This window comes from Rhinolophus ferrumequinum, chromosome 22 (genome assembly GCF_004115265.2).
Source record: "Rhinolophus ferrumequinum isolate MPI-CBG mRhiFer1 chromosome 22, mRhiFer1_v1.p, whole genome shotgun sequence".
NCBI lineage: Eukaryota > Metazoa > Chordata > Mammalia > Chiroptera > Rhinolophidae > Rhinolophus > Rhinolophus ferrumequinum.
The window spans coordinates 35,872,270-35,897,858 of NC_046305.1; the positions used below are offsets into that span (position 1 = coordinate 35,872,270).

The 25,589-nt window shown below is 37.9% G+C and overlaps 1 protein-coding gene across 2 annotated transcripts in view; it reads left to right on the forward strand.

Moving 5' to 3' along the window:
• The window catches only part of CDC14A (cell division cycle 14A), a 147,186-nt gene that overhangs the window by 25,443 nt on the left and 96,154 nt on the right, over positions 1-25,589 (forward strand). For both annotated transcript variants that reach the window (XM_033093974.1, XM_033093973.1), the window contains exon 4: positions 4,293-4,385. In XM_033093974.1, the coding sequence (XP_032949865.1) occupies positions 4,293-4,385 (93 nt within the window). The remainder of the gene's footprint in view (positions 1-4,292; positions 4,386-25,589) is intronic.

A 25,589-nucleotide genomic window follows, 5' to 3' on the forward strand; every position in this document is an offset into this window, starting at 1 on the left:
ATTTAAATGTCTTTTGACCAAATGGACAGTGTTTTAGGATCCATATAGAACATGTCCAGGGGTTGGAACCAGTCACATTTTATGCAGCTCCTCTCCAAAATTTAGTAATATCTTAGCGTGGTGGATTTCAGTGTGTGGTCCCTGGACCAGATTATCAGCATTGCTAAGGAATTTGTTAGAAACGCAAATTCTCAGGTCCTGCCCCTCTGAATCAGAAACTCTGGGTTATGGAGCTCAGCAATCTGTATTTAATAACCTCCCTCTCTCCGCACCCAGATGACTCTGAACTAGTCTGTTAAAAAGATGAACTATAATACAATAATAAAATATAATTTAGATTAATATTTGGTTTGTTTTTATTTCTGAAAAATTTCAATGATATTGACAAATTCAACTTGAGAATTACTTAAATTTTGAATGATGAAACTTTTTATGTCCTTATAATTGAGATTTATACAAATTATCCACCTCAGTGAGAGAGTTCTGGATTTCTCCTGTCTACCACATTTATGAGAGAATTCAACTCTCTGTGATGTGACGTATAAGATATTGGCCAAGTGTGGTAAGTCCGGCCCTGTCTGACTCTGGGCTTATGTTCTCTTGGTAAAAGAGAGACACAGCATGCTCATTATATTTCAGCTTTGCCCAGGGCCTCTGGTTTGTGAGTCACTCTGTGTCTGGTCAAACTGGATACCTCTGGCACTGTTCCTATTGCTTTGGGAAATGATGGAAGGTAGAAGGTGACCAATAAATGTTAGCTGTTACTGTTGCTGTTATTATTGCTGTTTTGTTCCTGGTTGTTTTGACATAAGAATGTTCAGAAGGCTATACACTCCCAGTTTCCAGCTAGAAATCCAAAATACAGTGTGGGTAGTGACTGCAGCTTATGATTGTAAGGTGTCGTGTGCAGTCTTGCTGCAAAGCAGGCAAAATAGTCCAGGGGTCTTGGTTTTCCTTCTGTTATGTCCTCCCTTTTATTTTTAAGATTGTATTTGTTTTACCAATTTCTAAATCTACTTTGCTATTGTACACAGTGTTTTTGTAATCTTTGAGCTTGTCATGTAAAGCAAAAAGAATCTGTAACAGAGCAGGTGGCTTGCTGAAAGCTAGAGGTGATGGTGTAAGTTTGCGGTTGCTCTCCTTGAAGGGTTTGGTCGCAATACTGGACCACAGAGAAGACAGGCCAGAGTGAGGAATAGGCAGATGTCCAGTTTGGAGGCATAAACATCCCTAGGATTAGGGCAGAATCTAAGAAAATATCGGCTGACTCATAAACTAGACAACTATTGTCTGCAGACTGTACCTTTCTTTCCTGCATGGTCAAGTTTTTCCATGAAAGATCTCAAAGGATAAGACAAATGTTCCTCTATAGTCATCAGTGTATGGTATTGTTTCTTCTAGGGTGCTTTGATATGTAATAAGGTAGTTTTAAGTTTTTTAAAGAGAGGGACGTGTTTAGTATTTGAAAGGAGAAAACATTAAGTGTGTACATCAACCCACTCATATAAAGCATCAGCTAAACAATTGGCAAAATGTTTTGTTATGCCTGAAATTTTTCATTCCAGTACCAGAATGCTGTTGAACAGCATTGCTGGTGTAAGACCAGGGCAGGGTGATGCATAAGAGGGAGGCCTCTGTGTCAGGAGGGGAGTTAGGACAAGGGCAGTAATGCATAAGTTTTTTCTCTGTTATCGTTCCCTTTGATTCCTTGAGTGAGAACCCAACTCTCTGTCTGACCTAAGAGATATCGGCCAAGCTTCACTAAGCAGAATATCATTTCTTGACTGTAGTGCTTTTGAGACTTAACTGAGAAAAACTCTTGAATTTTAAAAACATCTAAGCAAGGTAAATGGTAGGAGCTTTAAAATCAGATTGAAAATTCTCATTAAAAAGTCAGTTATTGTAATGTACTACGTGGCGACTATAGTTAATAATACTGTATTGTATATTTGAAAGTTGTTAGAGTAAATCTTAAAAGTTCTCATCATAAGAAAAAAATACTTTTAACTATGTATGGTGATGGATGTTAAAAAAAAAAGTCAGTTTTGTTTCCATCCTGTAGGCAGCCTCCAGTAGGAGATATTTTAAAATAGTTAAATTGCCTACATAGATTTTTGTGAAGAATTTCTTTATCTGATGTAATTTCTGAAAGCTGCTAAAGTTTAAAAAATTCTTTTAAAGTTCTTAAAGTTTACTTTGCATTATATTTACTTAAAAAAAAATTTGTAGGTATACAATGGAAATAAAGTTTTTTCCAGAATTCTGTCTTCCAGTTTCGTAGTTTCTATCTGAGATAATCTCTGTATTCCATATATTTTGGATTAAGTGAGAAAAATTCAAAACAAACAATAAAAGACCATTGGTGATGTAAGAACAGCAATATGCGTTTGTCACTTTTGGCAAGTGGATTTGTAAAATAAATTTAATTCCACATTATTAAATGATAGCAATAGTCGTTATGAAACCTAAATTCTTAGTGGAAAAGAGCATCAAACCAGATAATCCAAACGTCAAGATAGATTGTTGATGTTTTCTTCCCCTCAGGGAACCAGGAAATGTCAATAGTGGGAGTTTGGGAACCAGAATTGCTGAGTCCTTATGTTCATTCTGACTCATGTTTATGGGGACCTGGCTGGTGGAAGGCAGTTTTCAGGTGTTTGGGATTCAGAGGCCGTAAAAGATGCTTAGGTCTGAAGAGCCTTGACTCTCCTTCCAGTAAATCAAACATATCTTACTGATGGAGAATAATAAGTGGCAAAACCACACAAACAAATAAAATAAAATAAGGAAATGTCCAGCAGACAGTAGCGCAAAATGGAGAAAGCAGGGAGACAAGTGTCAGCACGATCAATAGTTACCTTGAAGTCTTTAGATAACTTCATTGTATTAACTCAACTGACCTGAATTGAATAAAATGCACTTATAAAATTTTTATTGTATAGGGTATTTTAGTAAGCCTGCCTGGAAATAAGGACTTTGGTTATAAGACACCTGCTTTGAGGCAAACAACATTTTTCAAAATTCAATGTTAAAAAGCAATGCCATTTTCAGGACATGGGATTCTTGGTTATCAAAGAAAATGCCTGACTTGGGGTGGTGAGGGTTTCTTGACTTATTGCTGGGATACATGTAGCTACGTTCCTATGGTTACATGTTAAAGCCAGAATGTTATAGTTCCATCTTAGAATGGACTTCTAAGTTAGAAGAGTTTCTTTTCCTTACAGAGAAAATAGCAGAGTAAAGAAAGATATATAATGAACTCAGTTAAGGGGACTCTAAAAGCAGATATTCTGTGGGTTGTGGTCAACGTATAAGGTATAACAAGTTGCTTTTACCATCAGTATGTTTTTATAGATAAATATTACAATGTAATTATGTGTCTGCATTGTGAAAACCATTTGTTAAAATACTGTAACTTTGGAAATATGAGGAAATTGAGTGGATTTTATTGAATTACATCAGTGTGCTCTTTGTTTTATGTTTGAGTTTTTGATTAATATTTTGATTTCATTTCAACAGATCGTTTTATTTGTACACCTCTTTTCCTGTTTAGCATGTACACAACATACCATGTTACTTATTTTGGATTTAGGTGAATACTTGAGCATGTTGCGTATTGCTAGGCACATAGCTGGTGCTTAATAACTGTTTGTCTGAATCCATGAGTTTAATATATGGCTATTGTATTAAGATGTTTGCTGATATAATCCTTTTGATGGTTCATCTTTTTTCATTAACCATTTATTTTTAGGTCATTAAAAGCGGCTTTTTATAGAACATTCTAGAAAGAAAATATTAATATTGGTGCTCTAGTTAATACAGGAATTTAAATTTTTTTAAAGAGGAAAATGGACTGGTTGACACATTTAAAAACAAACTGTATAATATGAAAAATATAGGTTACTTTTATGGGAATATGTGTGGTATGTAGGAAATGAAAAAAAAAAGAAAGGATTTTACATACATATAAGATCGAGAGTAAATCTTCAAAAATGGTTCCTGATAATAAAGATGCTAAGAACTTAACTATTTCCTACTGTTATCAGTCTCCTTTCTTGGCAAGAAACATATTTGTTATGTTATCCATTCTTACATCATGATTGGGCTGTAAAAAGTCTGAGCTAGTAACCCTCCACCCCCCAAATACTTACGTACAAATGCCATGGAAATTAAAGTTGTTAAATCTCACTGGTTGTGAGAAATCTTTGAAAGTTAAGAGATGATTTTTATCTTCTGTATATATCAACATTGTCTCTGTGGTTACACTAACTCTTTTTATTCTCTCTTTCTAGTCATACAGTTTATCAAGAAAGAAAATAGTGCACTACACCTGTTTTGATCAACGAAAAAGAGCAAATGCAGCGTTTTTGATAGGTGCTTATGCCGTAAGTAATTTTTGCATAATTTTTTCTATTGTCAGAACAATGAACTGCTAACACTGTTACATAAAATCTAGGCCACTTTTTCAGTGGAATTGGGAGATGGTGAAGATTATTAGCAACTTGGGAATTGATCTGGAATGGAAAGTATGGACTAGTATCGATGTGCTAAAATACTCTGTTTTTATTTTCTATTAGCTGATGACAGAATCGCAGAGCCACAGTGTGTAGCTTGGATTCCACAGTTGTATAGGTGTTCTAAAAAATAAACCCAGAATAGATATTTCCGGGAAAGAATACATACAGGGGTGCCAAAAAAATGTATACAAGTGGACACTTTGGTTCACAAGTGGACACTGGTCAATGAAGCAGTAGTTCGCCATAATCAGAAGTGTCTGGATGCTGATGGTAACCACTTTGAGCACCTCTTGTAATTGCAGAAGTCAAATGTGACTTATATTCATCTTTTGTTATTGGTATATATTGAATATAACGATTTCAATATAGTTTTTCTTTCTTAAAATGTGTATACAAGTTTTCGGCACCCTCTATCTATGAAGATTCCCCTCTCTCCCCCAGCAAGGGACTGTATGGATCAGGGCACGAGTGTGCAAGGGATGAATCAGGGTGGGAGGAGGGAGGCATGGAGGTGAGTGAGGGGCAGGTCAGGCCACAAGTGCAGGGGCCCCACTGCCCAGGCACCTGGCCACCTGTCCTCAATTGGCTGGGGTCATTTGGAGAGTTTGTAGGCAGCTGCTGAGGGTGTGAGGGTCAAAAGTTTGTGGTCACATGGTGTGTCATCAACTGCCTCCTGCCTGGGTTCCTCCTGTAGGAATGGGGGTGGGGAGGAGAGGAAGGTGTGGGCAGGACTTCCTGGACAAGGGAGACCCTGCTGTGTCTATATTTGAAGATTTTAAAACACTGTTGAGGTGTTCCTGTTTTGGGATAAAAGGAAATCCTTTTGGATAAAAGGAAATCCTATCCCTTGGGAAAGGATTATTACTATTATTTTTATTTTTATCAGTCATTATTTTTATATTTATTCATCTATACAAGTGTTTGTAATAGGCAAACCGAATATAAAACCTGCATATAATTACAACTTCCCTAATAACTAGATAAGACTTTGTGAAAATAATTTTGATTAGAAATTTTGTTCTCCATATACAATAAAAGGTAAATATGAGTCCCACAAGAATGTGCTACAGAGTTTTGGTGTGACTTTCTAGAATTTTCTATATGTACTGGGATTGGTCAAAAAAACATGGAAAGCAGAAGCCATCAGGGCTAAAACTCACTTGCAACCTATAATACTTTTTAGGGATGAGTATAATAATCCAGTTAAGAATATGTCGGTTTATGGCAGGGGAGAGAGGTGTCATTTCCTTTCATCCTTGGGGAAGGTATGCTGCTCAAAAGCCTGGAAGCAGACTGCTGAGTATCTTTTCAAAGGCCTCCTCTGAAGACCCTGATGGAAGGAGGGACTGACTACTAGACATCAAACTTTGCCACATGAAACCAAAAGCTGTGGAGGAAAAAGCCCAGCGTGTTTTTGGAAAGACTGTCATCTGTTGCAGAGTGTAGGCTGTGAATAGGGGCAGGCTGTCAGCTAGACTGCAACCCCAGGCCTGGTTTCTAAGACACAGATGCCCAGCTTTGCCCACCTTTTCTTCCCTTGATGTGGCTGCCTCCAGTAAAGGCCCATCCCTTGTGGTACTTTTCTTTCTCACTCTCTGTACTCAGAATGGTTATATAGTACAAGAATCATGACTAAGAATCAGAAAAACACTTTTTCGCTGAAGTGGCTCTGGGATGATGGGTCAGCCACTTTATCTCTCTTAGCTTTATTTAGTTTCCTTATCTGTAAAATGAGAGGGTTGGATATAATGACCTCTAAGTTTCCTTCCAATTCTGAGGAGAATAGGATTATTTGTAGCGCCAGCCAGGCTATTGCTTTTATTTTAGGAGCAGACACGAAAAGCTGGCTATTGGCATGAAGGTTCAGTGAAGTGCTGGTAAGCTGAATTAAGCAGGCATTCTTCCTTTTCACTTTATGTTGACAATCACTAATCGTTTGAAACTGATAATTGACACTACGTTTAAAATATCGAAAGCTTGGAATAACCTCTAGACTCAAGCCTCGTCAACAAGCGTGTCTTTCCTGCGGAATTTTGTGCTGCTGTGCTGCTGAGCATGTTATTCATGAGTCCTTTGTCATAACAGACTGCCATCAAGAAGAGGTCATCAGCTCTCTCCTTTCCTCTCCTCCTCTTCTCCCTTGTCCATTCTCTTTCTTCTTTCCTTTTCAATGCCTGTCCTTAATTTCTGTATGGCACCTCTAGAATTTTGAAAGGAAGTTTAGTTATAATAGGTGCATTGAGTTTGGAATAAAATGTGTCTTCTAATGCAGAAGTTTCCACCACTTTAAAAAAACCAAAGGAAGGACAAGCAGTCTTGGCGTGGATAAAGTGCTGAGGGCCACACCACCTTGTCTGGCATGTTAGTACCGTCCTGAGGAGCCGTATAAACTAATTATTCTTGTGTTGGACATTTCCCAGTTGATTTTCTTTCCTGATTTGGTAATGTGTTCCCCACAAGGGTTTTTGACACAACACTTAATTAATATGAACACCAAGAATTATAATCTTTCCTTAAGGAGAAGTTTCTACCTTACTTCATATTGTGTGTATGCATTTAATTGTTGACACATCTTGTCAGAAGACAGCCAATACTGTGCGTTATACATACATCTCAGTTATTATATATATATTAAATGTTGCTATTTGGATAAGTCAGAATCTCCTGGGGGAATCTTCTTGAATACAAAAGACCGTAACCTTTGAAGCACCATATAGCCTATATGGGACAAGTGGTTTTTTGGAGAGAAGTCCTTAACGGTGAAAGTGTTTCTCATTTTTAAATGTGGAATCAACCCTCTATCAACGGGCACTGAATAATGAAAACTATTTTGTACTAAGACAAGCCTTTTTCTGTGAGCTTTAGTCTTTTCCTTTGTAAAATTTAGATAATACCAGGGTTTCCTGGTCTACCTTATATCAAGATCACATGTCCAACTGCCCATTTGATAGCTCCATATTACAGATCTAAATGATATCACACGTTTATTGTGGCAAAACTTTGCATAATTTTTTAATAAAAAAAAACTTTTTATTCCTTCTCCCCACAAACGTATTTATTCCCCCAGTCCTTGCCTTTTTAATAAATGAACTACCATCAGGGACTTGCTAAATCAAAGGATAATTATCATTTTGATTCTTCTTGTTTGCTCTTCCCACATTATACTCATCGTAAGTTTGTTCAGCTCTATTTGTAAAATATATATTGAGTCAGAATACTTCTTTCCATCTTTATTGCTATCACCTAGTCCAAGCCACTGTCATTGTTTTTCTAATGACCATCACAGCTTCATACGTTGTCTCTTCGCACTCTTGCTTCCCTTTAATCCACTTGCTACACAATTGTCAGAGTAATCTTTCATAAATATAAATTAGGTCATGTCATTGTCCTGTTTCAAACCTGTCTAATGATGTTCACTGTTCTTGGAATAAAATTCAACCTCCTTACCAATGCCATTAAGATCCTCCCTGATCTGGCTCTGCCTAACTCTGTCATCTCCTTGCTCAAGACGCTCCCCCATCACACTGGCCTTCTAACCATGGAAATTCCAAGCTCATTCCTACCAGAAGGTCTTACTAATTTCTGATCTCTTTGTGAGGAATGTTTTACCTCAGAGCTTTACATTTCTGGTACCTTCTAATGTTACCTCCTCAGAGAGACTTTCTCTCAAGTTTTTCTCTGCTCCCTCCACCTCCAGTCACCCTCTAGCCCTTTGCTGTCTTATTTTCTTGCAGCACTCTAGTTAAAATTATCTGATTCATTTATGTATTTACTTGCTTATTATCTCTTTCCTAGACTAGAGAGTTAGTTGTCTGTTTCATTCATTGCTGTGTCTAAGAAGCGATAAAATATTTAACACGGTTTTAGGCTCAGGCATTCACCAACTGGAAGCTGGCCACAATGGAGCCTTCCGGCTGTGCTGAATCATGGGGAAGTCCAGGGTGGGGGTGTCCCAGGGAAGAGAGGAGGTGGCCAGTGTGGAGGTGGTGGGGTACTCCAGGCTATGAACTATGGAACTATTTCAGTATTGAACCCTGAGCGTCAGTTTAGAACTGTGCCCAGCACATAGTAGTTACTCCATAAATATCTATTGAATGAATGAATAATGGAATGACAAAATATGAAAGAAAGAAGGAAGGTAACTTCAGAGGAAAATTCTGAAAACAATTAAACATAAAATATAAAGTCTTGTTAACATCTGTCACCATACATAGTTACAATCTTTTTTTCTTATGATGAGTTAACCATTTTTAAGTGTACAGTTCAGTGGTGTTAGGTACATTCATAAAGTGCAGCTATCATATTATACCTTGCCTCTGAATGTAACATTTTGTGGCAAACATGCACCTACAGAGTCAGGGCTTGGCTTGTGGTTTCTCCGTTAGATCATGACTTTCAGTGTCACAGTACCTTTTGTATTTCTATTTCCTTATCTCTAAGTGGGAGACAGGCTTTTTACGTTTTATCTCATAGAGCTGTCATGAGTGTCAAAAAGGAGATAATATATGGACTGTAATGCTCAGTAGGAAATCCACAAACCTTTCTCTGTGGCTTATCCTGAAGCCAGAGCTGATGGAGTGCTATGGCCACTGGAGATCACAGCAGAAACACCGAACAGATGACAGGCACACGTTTCAGGGAAGACGCTCCTCATGAAGCAGTCTTTATCCCTAAGCTGTGATGTCGTGCTCCTGGAGATGGAGGGCTCAGAGTTTAAGAAGAAACCAACTTTACCAGAAAGCTGTTTCCCTTCCAAGATAATACTTGGTGCAATTTTAGTGTTAGGAAAAGGTGTTAGTGTTAGTGTTAGGATGCTTGGATCATCATAGCATCCCAAATACTCTTATAGGAGTTTGAAGAAGATGGCTTTAAGAAATTATAAGCATGAATTAATTTGGTTGTTGCCACATGCTTAAAGACCAGATCCTCACTAGTTACTGTATTGTTTTCTGTTCATACATCTTTGATAAAGAGGTCAAGGAGAATTTGGATCAGGCCATGGTGACTGAAGGGTTGGAAAATAATATGTATGAGAAGTTACAGTAAGTGTGATGGTCCAGCTCAGAAAATTCAGTTCAGAGTTAAAGACCTAAGAATTTTTATTTTTTGATTTGTGGAGGATGCTTAAACAGAGGTGGCAACCACACTGTATTTTTCTTAACCCACTTGTTAAGTCCTCATGTTCCTAAATAAGGGGTCTAATTATGGATTAACTGGGTTTGGCCTGAACCAGATGTCATGTCTGAATTAGAGATGACAAGGCTAAAGTTTGTAGACTTTCTAATCATCTCTGTGTCTGCTCTTTATCCTGTAGACTGCACTTAAGGGCTTAGTAGTTACATTCTACCTCTAAGCCTACTACTAATTACAAGGAAGCCATTGTCTGTCTGGGGAAGTGGCTGACAGCAATGACTTCAGCAGAGCCACAGGCTCGGCCTTGAAGCCACTTGTTAGTTGTATGTCTTGAGCAAGTTATTGAACTCATCCACACTTCTGTTTTTTCATCTTTAAAACCGAATTCATAACACCCCGCCTAACATAGTTGTGGTGAGGACTGAAGGGGAAGTCATGCTGATGAAGGTGTCAGGACATTGCTTGCCATTTTCAGCACTTAGGAATGGCCGGTGGCTCTAGGCAGGGAAGTTGTGTGGCCTTCCACAACATTTTCTGAGCCATTGTGTTTCCTCCCCTGAAGAGCTGAAGGCTGCTCCCACTTTTGTCTGCTTGTCCTCCCTCCTTCCCACCCAGTTTGACACTTTAATCCTTCCTTGGCTCAGTAACACTCAGATGGTTGTTCATCTGATGATTTGTTAGGATAATTCATTGGAAGGAGTGAGTATGAGGATGAGGTTTTTTTTTTCCTTTCCTCCTAGTATGTGATTTGCATTTTACAGGAAGAACCTATCTAAAGCAAATGAATTTCTCATTTTTGAGATATGTAGTTAAGCATTCATTGGTCCAGTAAATATTTATTTAGCTCAGATGAGCTCTACCCAGCACTGTAGAGGGCTCTGGAAAATACAAAAAAAAGAAGGAGAAGGAGAAGAAGAAGAAGAAAAAATGAATACCTAGATTAAAATAGGGGACAGATGAGCAATAAATAATTGGGAAAAGTATGCAATATGTACCAAATTTGGATAATTATTAATTCATTCAACAAGTGTTTTTCCAGCCCTTGTCATACATGAGGCTTTGTTCTAAGAGTTGGGGATACTAAGGTGAATGACTCCCTGCCTTCTGGTGTGGGTGTTGGGGGACCAGGCTAAAACCTGGGGCGAGTGAGAGATCAAGGATGGCTAGCCGAGGCAGGCCAAGTTGGTGAGGGAATACGGACAGCAGGAAGAGAGTGGAGGGGAGGATATTTTTATGGCGGGGAGGAGCGGTATATGGTTTGGGAAATGATTAAATATAGTTTAAATATCTAGTTTGCAAAAGAGATAATTTACTGAATTCAATTAAAAAAAATTTAATTCAATTTAAAAAGTGGCATAACCACAATATAGAAGAAAAGTAGGGAAAATTCCCTGCAATTACATCACTCTAAACCTGAACTACTTACTTAGGTATAATTGCAATGTAGTTTTGTGAACCTTTTTTGACTTGCCTACATATATATGTTTTGCCTTTTTTGCTACCTAGATGACCAAATAATATTCCATTTAGAGGGCATACCATTGTTTGTTTAACATTTTAGATTTCTTTCAAAATTTTTCATGATGTGACAAGCAACTTTCTACATTGTAAGTGTATCTTTTTGTAGATTTTTTTGGTCTAGATTTTCAGAAGTGGGATTAATAGATTTAAAACAAGCCAACATTCTTTTAGGGTCTTGGAGTATATCACCATATGTAAGCCAGTTTTCACTAAATTTGGCATTATGTGCAATCTCCACTGTCACATACCTTTGCATATTGGGTATAACCATTAAAGACTTAGAAATTTAGTTGGTGAAAATACCTCATTGTTTTACTATTCATTTTTTTATTATCAATGAAGTTTATTCCTATAGTTTTGTTTACAGGTTGATTAACTTTTTGAATAGTTTGTGTTTTAAAAATTTGTTTCCTGTGTTTGACTATTAAAAGTTGAAAAGTGACTATCAGTGTCTTTCCTTTAAGAAAACAAGTAATTTTTTTTGCATCTAATTTCTATCAGTAGGTGCAGACCCCTAGAAATCACACCCGTTAGTCCAAGTTTATGTAAGAAATTAGGAATTTTATGTACCTTAAATTCTGTTACTTATCAAAATGCTGTGTTAATTAATACTTTCGTATACCTGAATATTAAGATGGTTAATTGGAACTGATGATAATGGACATATTAATTATTCAACCTGAGTGGTCTACTGAATATACAAAAAATTATATTCAGAACAGTATTATTTAAAAGTTGTTAGTGTGTGTGTGTGTGTGTGTGTGTGTGTGTGTGTGTGTTGAAACCATTGGAAAATGGTAAACTAGGCCAACTAACTCTGAATTATTTTTTGTTTTCATTGTTTGGACCAAGTATGTTAGTTTCCTTAATCTCTAACTCACAATTCATCTGTAAATTGCAATTTCAGACTGCTTTAAATTGTCATTAAAAAAAACTACAGGTTAAACAAGTGTTATTTAAAATTGTAGGTAAAATTATCAAGAAAATGTTAGTTCAAAATAATGAAGGCAACTATCTTAAATATTTAGTAAAACAGTAATAAAACGGATGTCAGCCACCAGTGTTCTGTCAACCTCTGTGGCTTCTTGGTTAATCTAACAGATAGCATTTGCTTCTGCTTATAGAACTTGTGCAGAGGAAGGGAGGAGTGGCCTATGGCTGGGGCAGGGCAATTTCCTGTGTGCAGTTCCTTCCTTTTATGGCTTGATAGGCAAGAATGCTTTTGTGATATTGCCTGTAAATGCGCCAGACAGGCTTTTATTCATGTAGGCTTGTATTTTTGGTGGCTTTAAAATAGGTCAGGTTCCTGAAAACTATGCAGCATTTTTAATTTCAAACTCTTTGAATTTGGAAGTTCCGTTAGTCTTCTGCAAATGGATAGAGCAATATTATCTTTTATTCAAGTCTCCTTGCATGTTTCATTTAGCTGTGGGCTAGGGAAATCAGCTCAAGTTTTCTGAATAAAAGTTTTCCTGAATAAATCTTTTCAGTATTTTTTTTTTCTATTCTCCTTTGGGCTTCCTGATAACAAGCTTCCACTGTACTGCAAAGAAGCTCTCAGATTTATATATATCTACACACACTGTATTTAATACTATATATTTAAGTGCTGATATGCTGTGTATGCTTACAGCAGTTTACTCACACATACTTGAATCTTATTAGTAGCCTTGAAAATATGTATATTTTTTTAAAATTTATTTTTCAATTACGGTTGGCATGCAATATTATTTTCTATTAATTTCAGGTGTACAGCATAATTAGCAGTTAGACATTTGTATAATTGATGAAGTGATCACCCCATTAGTCGAGTACCGACCTGGCACTATACGTAGTTATTACAATATTATTGACTATATTCCCTGTGCTGTACTTTATATCCCCATGACTATTTCGTAACTATCAATTTGTACCTCTTAATCCCTTCACCTTTTTCCACCCATACCCCCAACCCTCTTTCCATCCAGCAACCATCAGTATGTGCTCTGTATCTAATAAGAGTTTGTTTCTGTTTTGTTTTTTCTTGTATATTGTCCTTTACATTCCACATATGAGTAAGATCAGATGGTATTTGTCTTTCTCTGTCTGACTTATTTTATTTAATATAATACCCTCTAGATCCATCCATGTTGTTGCAAATGGTAAGATTTCATTTTTTTTTATAGCCAAGTAATATTCTATTGTATATAGGTACCTATATATATAATCATCTGTTGGTGGATATTTAGGTTCCTTCCATATCTTGCCTATTGTAAACAGCGCTGCAATGAACATGGGGTGCATATATCTTTTCTAATTAGTGTTTTGAGTTTCTTCGAATAAATATCCGGAAGTGGAATTGCTGGGTCATAAGTTATTTCTATTTTTAATTTTTCGAGGAAACTCTAAACTGTTTTCCATAGTGGCTGCACCAATTTGCAATCCCACCAACAATGCACGAGGGTTCCCTTTTCTCTACATCCTTGCCAACGCTTGTTTTTTGATTTATTAACGATAGCAATTCTGAGAGGTGTGAGATGATATCTCATTGTGGTTTTAATTTCCATTTCTCTGATGATTAGTGACATTGAGCACCTTTTCACATGTCTATTGGCCACGTGTATGTCATCTTTGGAGAAATGTCTATTCAGGTTCTCTGCCCATTTTTAGTTGAGTTGCTTGATGTTTTTAATTATTTTGGTATGAAATTTTTTAAATTTTGAATATTGACCCCTTATCAGATGTATCATTGGAGAATATATTTTCCCATTAAGTAGGCTGTCTTTTTATTTTGTTGTTGGTTTCCTTTGCTGTGCAAAAACTTTTTAGTTTGATGTAGTCCCATTTGTGTTTTTTTTTTTCCTTTTGTTTCCCTTGCCAAGGAGAGATATCAGAAAAAAATATTACTTAGAGCAATGTCAGAGTATACTGCCTATATTTTCTTGTAGGAGTTTATGGTTTCGGGTTTTACATTTAAGTCTCTAACCCATTTTGAGTTTCTTCTTGTATATGTTGTAAGAAGGTGGTCCAGTTTCATTTTTTTTTTTTTTTTGCATATATCCAGTTTTCCCAGAACCATTTATTGAGTAGACTGTCTTTACCCCACTGTATGTTCTTGCCTCCTTTGTCAGACATTAACTGACCATATAGGTGTGGGCTTATTTCTGGGCTCTCTATTCTGTTCCATTTTGTCTGCTTTTGGAATCAGGGTAATGGTGGTCTTGTAAAATGAACTTGGGAACCTTCCCTCCTCCTGAATTTTTTGGAATAGTTTGAGAAGAATAGGTGTTAATTCCTTTTTGCATGTTTGGTAAAATTCACCTGTGAACCCATCCGGTCCAGGACTTTTGCTTGTTGGGAGTTTTTTGATTACTGATTCGATTTTGTTAGTAATAATCAGTCGATGCAGGTTTTCTGTTTCTTCTTGACTCAGTCTTGGAAGATTGTATGTTTCTAGGAATTTATCCATTTCTTCCAGATTGTCCAGTTTGTTGGCATATAATTGCTTGTAGTATTTTCTTATAATCCTTTGTATTTCTGTTGTGTTTGTTGTCACTTCTCTTTCACTTATGATTTTACTTATTTGGGTCCTCTTTTTTATCTTGATGAATCTGGTTAAAGGTTTATCAATTTTGCTTATCTTTTTCAAAGAACCAGCTCTTGGTTTCATTTATCTTTTATATCGTTTCTTTAGACTCTATTTCATTTATTTCCTCTCTAATCTTTATTATTTCCTTCTTACTACTTACTTTGGGCTTTGTTTGCTGTTCTTTTTCTAGTTTTTTTAAGTGTCAAGTTAGATTGTTTATTTGAGATTTTTCTTGTTCTTTGAGGTAGGATTGTATTGCTATGAATTTCCCTCTTAGGTCTCCTTTCAGAGATTTTGAATCATTGTATTTTCATTTTCATTTGCTTCAAGGTGTCATTTGATTTCTTCCTTGATCTCAGTGTTAACCAATTCATTGTTTAGTAGCATGTTATTTAATCTCCATGTGTTTGTGTGTGTTTCTTGTAATTGAGTTCTAGTTTCATAGCACTGTGGTCAGAGAAGACACTTGATATGATTTCAACCTTCTTAAATTTATTGAGACTTATTTTGTGGCCTAACATGTGGTCTATCTTGGAAAGTGTTCTATGTGCACTTGAAAAGAATGTATTTTGCTGCCTAGGGGTGAAACGCTTTAAAAATATCAATTAAATCTATCTGGCCTAGTATGTCATTTAAGGTTGCTGTTTCCTTGTTGATTTTCTGTCTGGAAGATCTGTCCATTGGTGTTAATGAAGTGTTAAATCTCCTACTGTGGCTGTATTATTATCAGTCTCTCCCTTTATGTTGGTCAATATTTGCTTTATGTATTTAGGTGCTTTTATGTTAGGTGCATAAATATTTACCAGAGTTATATACTCTAGTTGGATTGATCCCTTTATCATTATGTAATATCCTTTGTCTCTTATTATATATAACCTTTGTTTTAAAGTCTATTTTGTCTGATATATGTATTGCTACCCCAGCTTTTTTTCCCATTTTCATTAGCATGAAATACCTTTTTCGATCCCTTTAATTTCAGTCTCTGTGTGTTTTTCAATCTGAAGTGGGTCTCTTGTAGACAGCATACGTAGGGGTCTTGTTTTCTTATCCATTCAGCCACCCTATGTCTTTTGATTGGGACATTTAATCCATTACATTTAAAGTGCTTATTGATGGGAATATAGTTATTGCCGTTTCATTATTCATATTTATGTTCTTTCTCCTCCTCCTTCCCCTCACCCCCTCCTCCTTCTTTTTAAAGAAATCCCTTTAACATTTCTTGTAATGTTGGCTTGGTGGTGATGAATTCCTTTAGCTTTTTCAATTTTAATTGATAACCCTTCTGGGTAGAGTAGTCTTGGTTTGTAGGTCCTTACTTTTTATCACCTTGAATATTTTGTGCCAATCCCTTGTGGCCTACAAAGTTTCTGTTGAAAAATCAGCTGATAGTCTTATGGGAGCTCCCTTGTAAGTAACTAGCTGCTTTTCTGTTGTTGTTATTAAGATTCTCTCTTTGTCTTTTACCTTTGCCATTGTAATTATGATGTGTCTTGGTGTGGGCCTATTTGGGTTCATCTTGTTTGGAACTCTCTATGCTTCCTAGACTTGTATGTCTATTTCCTTCACCAGATTAGGAAACTTTTCAGTCATTGTTTCTTCAGATAGGTTCTTAATCTGTTGCTGTCTCTCTTTTCCTTCTGTGACCCCTGTGATGCTAATGTTGTTACACTTGATGTTGATCCTCATTTTTTTAAAAATTCTTTTTTCTTTTTGATGTTGCAATTCAGTGTTTTCTGCATGTTTGTCTTCTAAATCTCTTATTCGATACTCTGCTTCATCTAATCTGCTATTGATTCCTTCTAGGTTATTCTTCATTTCAGTTATTATATTCTTCATTTCTGACTGTTTCTTGTTTCTTTTTTTTATGATTTCTATGTCCTTTTTCATGCTTGCTATCTCTTTGTTTAAGTTCTAAGTTCATCCGTTCTTCCCCTAAGTTCATTAACTATCCTTATAACCAGTGTTTTGGACTCTATATCTGGTAGGTTACTTGCCTCCATTTCATATATTTATTTTTCTGGAATTTTTTTCCTGTTCTTTCAATTGGGCCATGTTCCTTTGTTTCCTCATATTGGCTGCCTCTATGTCTTTGTTTCTGTGTATTAGGTAGATCTGCTATGTCTCCCAGTCTTGGCTGGGTGGCCTAATGTAGTAAGTGCCCTGTGGGGCCCAGTGGCACAGTCTCCCATGTCACCTGCGCTGGGTGTTCCATGAGTGTCCCTTGTGTTGGTTATGTGTGTCCTCCTGTTACAGTTGAGACTGAATAGCTGTTGGCATATCAGAGGGTGGGACTGATGACTCTCAGGCTGACTGGCTGTGGGTATAGGCCATGCCCACAGTGTATGAGCTGCTGTGTGTGGGCTGATCCTGTGGAGTCGGATTTGCTCCAGTAGGTTTGTGTGCTTGTTGAGACCACTTTGGGTGTGCCGGCTTATGGGGCTAATCGGGAAGTGCTCTGTTGTCTCTGGAAGCCAGCCTCTGCCTGTGTTGGTTGTGGGGCCCCTTTGAAGGGGCTCCTGTGTAGGCCTAGATCAACCACTGCCTGTGACTGGCCCATGCTACCTGGTAGAAGCTACAGAGTTATCTGTAGTCAGTCTCTGCCTGTTCTGGACCTGGAGGCAAGTGGGAGAGGTCACGCTGTGAACCAAACCTGACTGCCACCAATGCCATGCCTTTGGTAGATCAGCAAAAGGCCCATGGCACCCTAAGGCCTGAGGCCACCTACTGGCTACTGGTAAAACTCTGCTGCTGAAAGAGCCTCAGGTGGTACACGACTTGGATGACACTGGGTTTCAGGGAGTTACCTGGGTGGGGAGACTGATGTTCACCAGGGTAATGCAGATTCAGGTTTGGTGCTGTGTTGAGTCTGGGGCCACTCACAGAAGTTTCAGGGCACACTGAGGCCAGCTGCCACCCTCCTTGGGCCTGCAGACTCCCAAGATTTGTCCAGGAAAGACTGTTGCTTGGGCCGGGGCTAGGTGCCCACCACTGAAGGTGTCTCTGATGGTGTGCTAGCTGAGGTCTTTTGATTGCTGTTGAAAAAGCTTCCTGCCGTGCATGGGGTGGGGCTAGTTGCTCAGTCACCAAAAGTATCTTGGGTGGTGTGCATATGGGGTGGGGCATGGTCCCAGGGAGTCACCAGGGTGAATTGAGCATAGTTCACCAGGCCAATGCAGATTCAGATTTGGCCATGTTGGGGAGGGCTCAACATATTAAAGATGGCACCTGCCTGTAGGCTGCACGGGAGGAGGCTTCTATACAGGGAACATGGCTACCACCCCTTCAGTCCTCTCTTTGCAGCCACACAACTCAGTCTTTCCATGTATGTCTCTGGTACCTCCTGAGTCACCATCCCTCCGCTGGAGCCAAGGATGAGTGCCTGCAAGTGAGTGAGTCTTTGTGTGACCACTTTAAGAGGATGTCTGGGTTTCTAGCTTTCTTCTGTCTCACTAGGATAGGTGGAATCCCCTTGGATTTTCACTCAGATTTTGTGGCGACTCCTCTTTTTGGCCTTGTAACCCTGGGCTCGGGAGCCCTCACTCTTCAGGAGGGACTTGGGCCCCTCACTCTTCAGGAGGGACCTCTGCAGCCAAGATATCTCTCCTGATTATTGACCACCACACGCAGGTGTGGGGTGAGCTCATTTGCATCTCCGTCCCTCCTACCAGCCTTGATGTGGCCTCTTAGCTGTGTATCCTTAGCTGTGGGACTTCTGTTCAACTAGTCTTCAGATGATTCTCCAGGTTGATTATTCTATAATTTAGCTGTAAGTTTAATGTCCTCATGGGAGGAGGCAAGCACAGCGTTTATCTACCCTGCCTTTTTGCTCCTAAATCCTGCACCGCATCTTCTTTATCCAGTCAACTATTGATGGGCACTTAGGTTGCTTCCATTATCTTGGCCATTATAAATAAGGCTGTAATGAACATAGAGGTGCATGTATCTTTTCAAATTAGTGTTTTGGGTTTCTTCAGATAAATACCCAGGAATGGAATTGCTGGGTCATAAGGTAGTTCTATTTTTAATTTTTTGAGGAACTTCCATACTGTTTTCCATAGTGGCTAAGCCAATTTACAATCCTACCAACACTGTACCAGGGTTTCCTTTTCTCCACATCCTCACCAAAGAGACATATACTTATTTGTGTAAAAGCTTGTGTCCATTTGTTTTATTTATTTGCTTGTTTATTATCTATCCCTTTGACTTTGTTTTCTTCCCCATAACAGCCCCAGCATCTAGAAAGTGTCTCAAACATCCTAGGTGCTCAATAAATATTTATGACATGAATGACTGAATGTTTGATAAATAAACATTAATAACATTGATAAATGAAGTTATCTTCTACAATTCTTGAAAGTTTAATGTGGAGTAATTTAAAAGGTGAACTGCTTAAAAATAAATTATGAAGTCAGTACTAATTGTAAAAATAGCAGCAAGAATCACAGTGCTTTAAGGAATTATTAATAATTTTTTTTTTAAAGTTACTGAGTAAAACAAGATATTTTATATAGCTCTAAAATTTTAGGACTGAAATGCTTTTAGTATATACAAACGTTTGAAATCAGTGTTATGGATGATAGTCTTAATTTTTGCTCCAGCATTATTTCTGTTTTTCTCAATCCTTATTTTATGTATAAGTAATTGCTAATGAATGTCAATAATTTTTAACAGTGGTGTTTGCAATCTCAGGGTAGTTTTTAGTAAGAAGTAATCCAAAAACTCAAAGAAGAATACTGGAAAAATTATTAATCAGGATTGAATCTTTAAAAATTTTAACTGTATGCGTTTTTTATGGAAAAAAAATTAGAAAAGAGGTGATCAAAGCCCTGAAGATCTTATCTATAATCAGAGTATGACTTGAAATGTATTTGTAATGCTGGATGTGATTGGCCCATCTGGATTAGTTTGTAATTAACATGTCATATACATATCTGCCTGGGCCTCCCCTGGCATTTACATGAGTGTGAGCCATCACTGTTCAATTTTATACAAATGTCTGGACAGAACAGGCTCACATTTAGACATATCCCCAGTGCAAAGCTACAGAATTCCTAATTAATGAGACATTTACTAGAATATATGTAGAAACTGGAGGTAATATTTCCAAGTTTTATGCCAAATGAAGTTGTTTAGCTGGCCAGTGACTTCCACCAGGGTCAAATTTGATATTGAATGCATTTGATTGTGTTTATTGTTTTCTCTTAATTTAGAAATAAATGTATGTTAATTTAAAAAATAGATTCACTTTTGCAGAACCACTGAAGAACCTCTACAAGAAACTCACTTCGGGAAGACCTTACTCCTGTCCTGAGAAAGTCCAGCTTTCTCATTTATTCATCTTACTAGGAAATAGGAAATTGTAAAAATAATTTGAGGCATTATTAATAATTTATTTTTTTAAAGTTACTAAGTAAATCAAGATATTTTATATAGCTGCCCACTTCTGCCTGGTTCATCTGTTCATCCTGACATTGAACAAATAATTATGGATCGGCTGTGCCAGATACTCTTCTAGGCTCTAAGGATATAAAGATGGACAAGAAAGCTAAAATCCCTGTCCTTGTTGAGCTTATATTCTGCTGGGGGAGACAAAAGAAAGGTCAGTGATAGTGGGTACATGGTGAAGTGGCAGTGACTGGCTGGTTAATGGAAGTTCAGAGAACCCCTTTTTGAGGTGATGACTGTTAAGCTGATAAAGAGGAATAACATTCTAGACAGAGGTAATAGCATGTAGAAAGGCTTTAAGGTGGGAATGAACTTGGTGTGATTGAGGAACCAAGAGAAAGTTGATGTGGCTGGAACAGAATGTGAAAAGGCTAAAGTAGGTGATGAGTTCTGAGGTCTTTGCCAGAGCTTGTACGTGAGAGGAAGTTTGGATTTGGAGACGTCATCAAAATGGCGGCGTGAGGTGAGCCTCTGTAAAGCTCCCCTGGAATTTACAACTAATCGAGAAACAATAACTCCACAAAGGACTCCCTGCACAGCAGACAGGCAAGACGAAGAGGCCCACTACTGAATTCACCTAAAGGTGGGCGAATCACGCGAGTGGAGGAGGAGGGAAGGGAGAAGTACGGAGACAGACCCCGCGCGGGCGCAGGATGCAGACCTAGCTCAGTGCTCCGAGCTCGCTGCATCCCGGAACTACTGCAGCTGCGGGAGAGGAAAGAACTCGGACTGCTAGGGCTCCACTTATGGCCCACAGGGCTGAGGGGGCAGCACATAACACGGCTGAACCCAACGATCACGGTAGACACCTTGGAGAAAAGACTGAGGGAAGAAGGCTGAAAACGATGGTTTAAGCCCTCACTGCCGAGCAGAGAACGGAAGCCTTAGGCACTGAGACTAGCCGCCCCCTTGCTACCCTCCTAGAGCTCTCCCCGCCCCCACCTGCCTGGTGCTAGAAGAGGAACAGTAGCAGTGTCAGATCAAAAGAACAGAATATTTGTTGTTCTGAGAACTGTGGACCGCAGACACAGATTCGCAGCCCAACTAGTTCCGGCAGAGGGGAGGGAACTGTGGAAGCAGGACCGGCTGTGGTGGTGGTCGCCGCCATTGCTCTGGGTCACCTCTCACAACTCACCCCACTCCTGGCCCCACCTATCTGGGTGGATCCCTGCAGGAGTAAACAGAACTGCTGAAACATACGGGATCTGAATCTGGTGCAGGAAGAGCTTTGGAACTTCAAAATCTCCCGCATACCCACACGGACACTGCACCCTGTGACCCAGGCGAACGATTAACAGAGGCGAAGCCCATCTCCCAGGGAATCCCCCCATTGTGAGAATCTGGAATAGTGCAGAGAAAACATAGCACTACTGTGCGAGAGAGAAAAAAAAAGGCTGCAGTCGGAGAGAAAATAAAACATTCTACCAACAAGTACTGGAAAACAAAAGAAAGACCTCTTCCTATCAACAGGTTGCAGAAGCCACTCCTGTAGATGTCTAGGAAGAGAAATAATAAATCAGTAATTGCCATGAATAACCAAGGCAACAAGACAGCTCAGAAAGAAAGTGAAAAGTCTCCAGAAAAGGAACTTAAAGATATGGAAATATGTGACTTAAACGACAGAGAATGCAAGATTGCAGTTCTGAAAACACTCAACGAGATGCAAGAAAACATAGAAAGACAGTTTAATGAACTCAGAAACGCAATCAAAGAACAACATGAGCATTTTCCGAAAGAGGTTGAAATTTTAAGAAAGAACCGAATAGACTTTCTGGAGATTAAGAACTCAATAGAAGAAATCAAGAATGAAATAACCAGCTTAGGTAGTAGAGTTGACCAGATGGAGGAAAGAATCAGTGACATCAAAGATAGAAACCTGGAAATTACACAGATGGAAGAAGAAAGATACTTGAGACTCAAAATAAATGAAAGAACTCTACAAGAACTTTCTGACTCCATCAGAAAGAGCAATATAAGAATAATGGGCATACCAGAGGAGAAGAAAGAGAGAAGAGAACAGAAAATATATTCAAACAAATTGTTGATGAGAACTTCCCAAACTTGTGGACAGAACTGGATCCTCGAATCCAAGAAGCAAATAGAACACCTAATTACTTCAATCCCAACAGAACTTCTCCAAGACACATTGTATTGAAGCTGTCTAAAATCAATGGCAAAGAAAGAATCCTCAAGGCAGCCAGGGAAAAGAAGATGGTAACCTACAAAGGAAAGCCCATTAGATTATCATCAGATTTTTCAGCAGAAACTCTACAAGTCAGGAAGGACTGGAACCAAATATTCAAACTATTGAAAGAGAGAAATTATGAGCCAAAAATAAGATGTCCAGCAAAGATATCCTTTAGATATGAAGGAGAAATAAAGACCTTTCCAGACATACAGAAGCTGAGGGAATTTTCTAATGCACGACCTGCACTACAAGAATTACTAAAGGAGTCTATTCGACCACCATCAACAGGGACAATTTGTGGCAACTGAAACATAAAAAGGGGGAGAATAAAGGCCTGAACCGGAATATGGGATTGGAGAAAGTAAGCGTGCTGGAGAAAACAGAATACTCTAAATATCAAACTTTCTTTTACATAAACTTAAGAGTAACCACTCAAAAAAAAATCCAGAACTGAAATATATACTGTAATAAAAGAAGAAACAGAGGGAAACATCATAGACTACCACCACACAGAAATAATAGACAACACAAAAAGGCAAAGAAACAATGGAGACACAGCCTTACCATAAAAGTAATGATAGAATGACAGGAAATCCTCACATATCAATAATCACCCTAAATGTAAATGGACTGAACTCACCAATAAAAAGGCACAGAGTAGCAGATTGGATCAAAAAACTAAACCCAACCATATGCTGTCTCCAAGAGACACATCTCAGCTACAAGGACAAGCATAGACTCAAAGTGAAAGGATGGAAATTGACACTCCAAGCAAATGGTATCCAGAGAAAATCAGGTGTAGCTATACTGATATCAGATGTAACAGACTTCAGGGTGAAAAAGGTAACAAGAGACAAAGATGGACATTTCATAGTGGCAAAGGGGACTATACAACAAGAAGACGTAACAGTCATCAATATTTATGCCCCCAATCAGGGAGCACCAAAATATACCCAGCAACTACTAACAGAACTAAAGGGAGAAATTGACCAAAACACAATTATACTAGGGGACTTAAATACATCACTGACAGCTATGGATGGATCATCCAAACAGAAAATAAATAACGAAATAGCAGCCCTAAATGACACATTAGATGAAATGGACATAATTGACATATATAGAGCACTTCATCCTAAAACATCAGATTATACATTCTTTTGTGGTGTATATGGGACATTCTCAAGGATAGACCATATATTGGCACATAAAATCAGCCTCAGCAAATTTAAGAAGATTGAAATCATACCAAGCATATTCTCTGATCACAAGGCTTTGAAATTGGATATCAACTGCAAAAAGAAAGCAGGAAAAAACACAAATACATGGAGATTAAACAACATACTTTTAAAGAACGACTGGGTCAAAAAAGAAATTAGAGGAGCGATCAAAAGATACCTAGAAACAAATGACAATGAAAATACATCCTACCAAAATTTTTGGGATGCAGCGAAAGCAGTTTTAAGAGGGAAATTTATATCATTACAGGCCTATCTCAAGAAACAAGAAAAATCCCAAATAAATAACCTCATGTTACACCTTAAAGAACTAGAAAAAGAAGAACAAGTGAAACCCAAAGTCAGCAGAAGAAAGGAAATAACAAAAATCAGAGCAGAACTAAATGAAATAGAGAAAAAAAGACAGAAAAAATTAATGTGACAAAGAGCTGGTTCTTTGAAAAGATTAACAAAATTGGCAAACCCTTGGCTAGACTCACTAAGATAAAAAGAGAGAAGACACTAATTAACAAAATCAGAAATGAAAAAGGGGAAGTTATCACGGACACCACAGAAATACAAAGGATCATCCAAGAATACTATGAAGCACTATATGCCACCAAATTCAATAACCTAGAAGAAATGGACAAGTTCTTAGAAACATATAGCCTTCCAAGGCTGAACCATGAAGAACTGGAAAATCTAAACAGACTGATCACATCAGTAACGAAATTGAATCAGTCATCCAAAACCTTCCCAAAAACAAAAGTCTGGGACCCAATGGCTTTACTAGTGGATTCTACCAAACCTTCAAAGAGGATCTAATACCAATCCTGCTCAAACTGTTCCAAAAAATTGAAAAAGAGACAGTACTCCCTAACTCATTTTATGAGGCCAACATTACCCTGATACCAAAACCTGGTAAGGACAACACAAAAAAAGAAAACTACAGACCAATATCTCTGATGAACACAGATGCAAAAATCCTAAACAAAATTCTAGCAAATCGAATACAACAATGCATTAAAAAGATCATTCATCACGACCAAATGGGGTTCATCCCCAGGGCACAAGGATGGTTCAACATCCACAAATCCATCAATGTGATACATCACATAAACAAAATAAAGGACAAAATCATATGATTATATCAATTGATGCAGAAAAAGCATTTGACAAGATACAACATCCATTTATGATTAAAACACTTAATAAAATAGGTATAGAAGTAAAATACCTTCACATAATAAAGGCCATATATGACAAGCCCTCAGCTAATCTCATAATTAATGGTGAAAAACTGAAGCCCTTTGCTCTACGTTCAGGAACACGACAGGGCTGTCCCCTATCACCTGTGCTTTTCAACATAGTGTTGGAAGTCCTTGCCAGAGCAATCAGGCAAGAGAAAGAAATAAAAGGCATCCAGACTGGGAATGAAGAAGTAAAATTATCACTCTTTGCAGATGACATGATGCTATACATAGAAAACCCTAAAGACTCCACCAAAAAGCTATTAGAAACAATCAGCGAATACAGTAAAGTTGCAGTCTGCGAAATCAACATACAAAAGTCCATTGCATTCCTATATACTAACAATGAAATCTCAGAAAAAGAAATACAAAAAGCAATTCCTTTTGCAATTGCAGCAAAAAGAATAAAATAACTAGGAATAAACTTAACCAAGGATGTGAAGGACCTATATGTTGAAAAGTATAAGACATTTTTGAAAGAAATCAAAGAAGACACAAAGAAATGGAAAGACATTACGTGCTCGTGGATTGGTAGAATCAACATAGTTAAAATGGCCATTTGTATATTACCCAAAGCAATATACAGATTTAATGCAATCCCCATCAAAATCCCAATGGCATTTTTTAAAGAAACAGAACAAAAAAATCATCAGATTTGTTTGGAACCACAAAAGACACTGAATAGCCAAAGCAATCTTAAGAAAAAAGAACAATACTGGAGGTATCACACTCCCTGACTTTAGCTTGTAC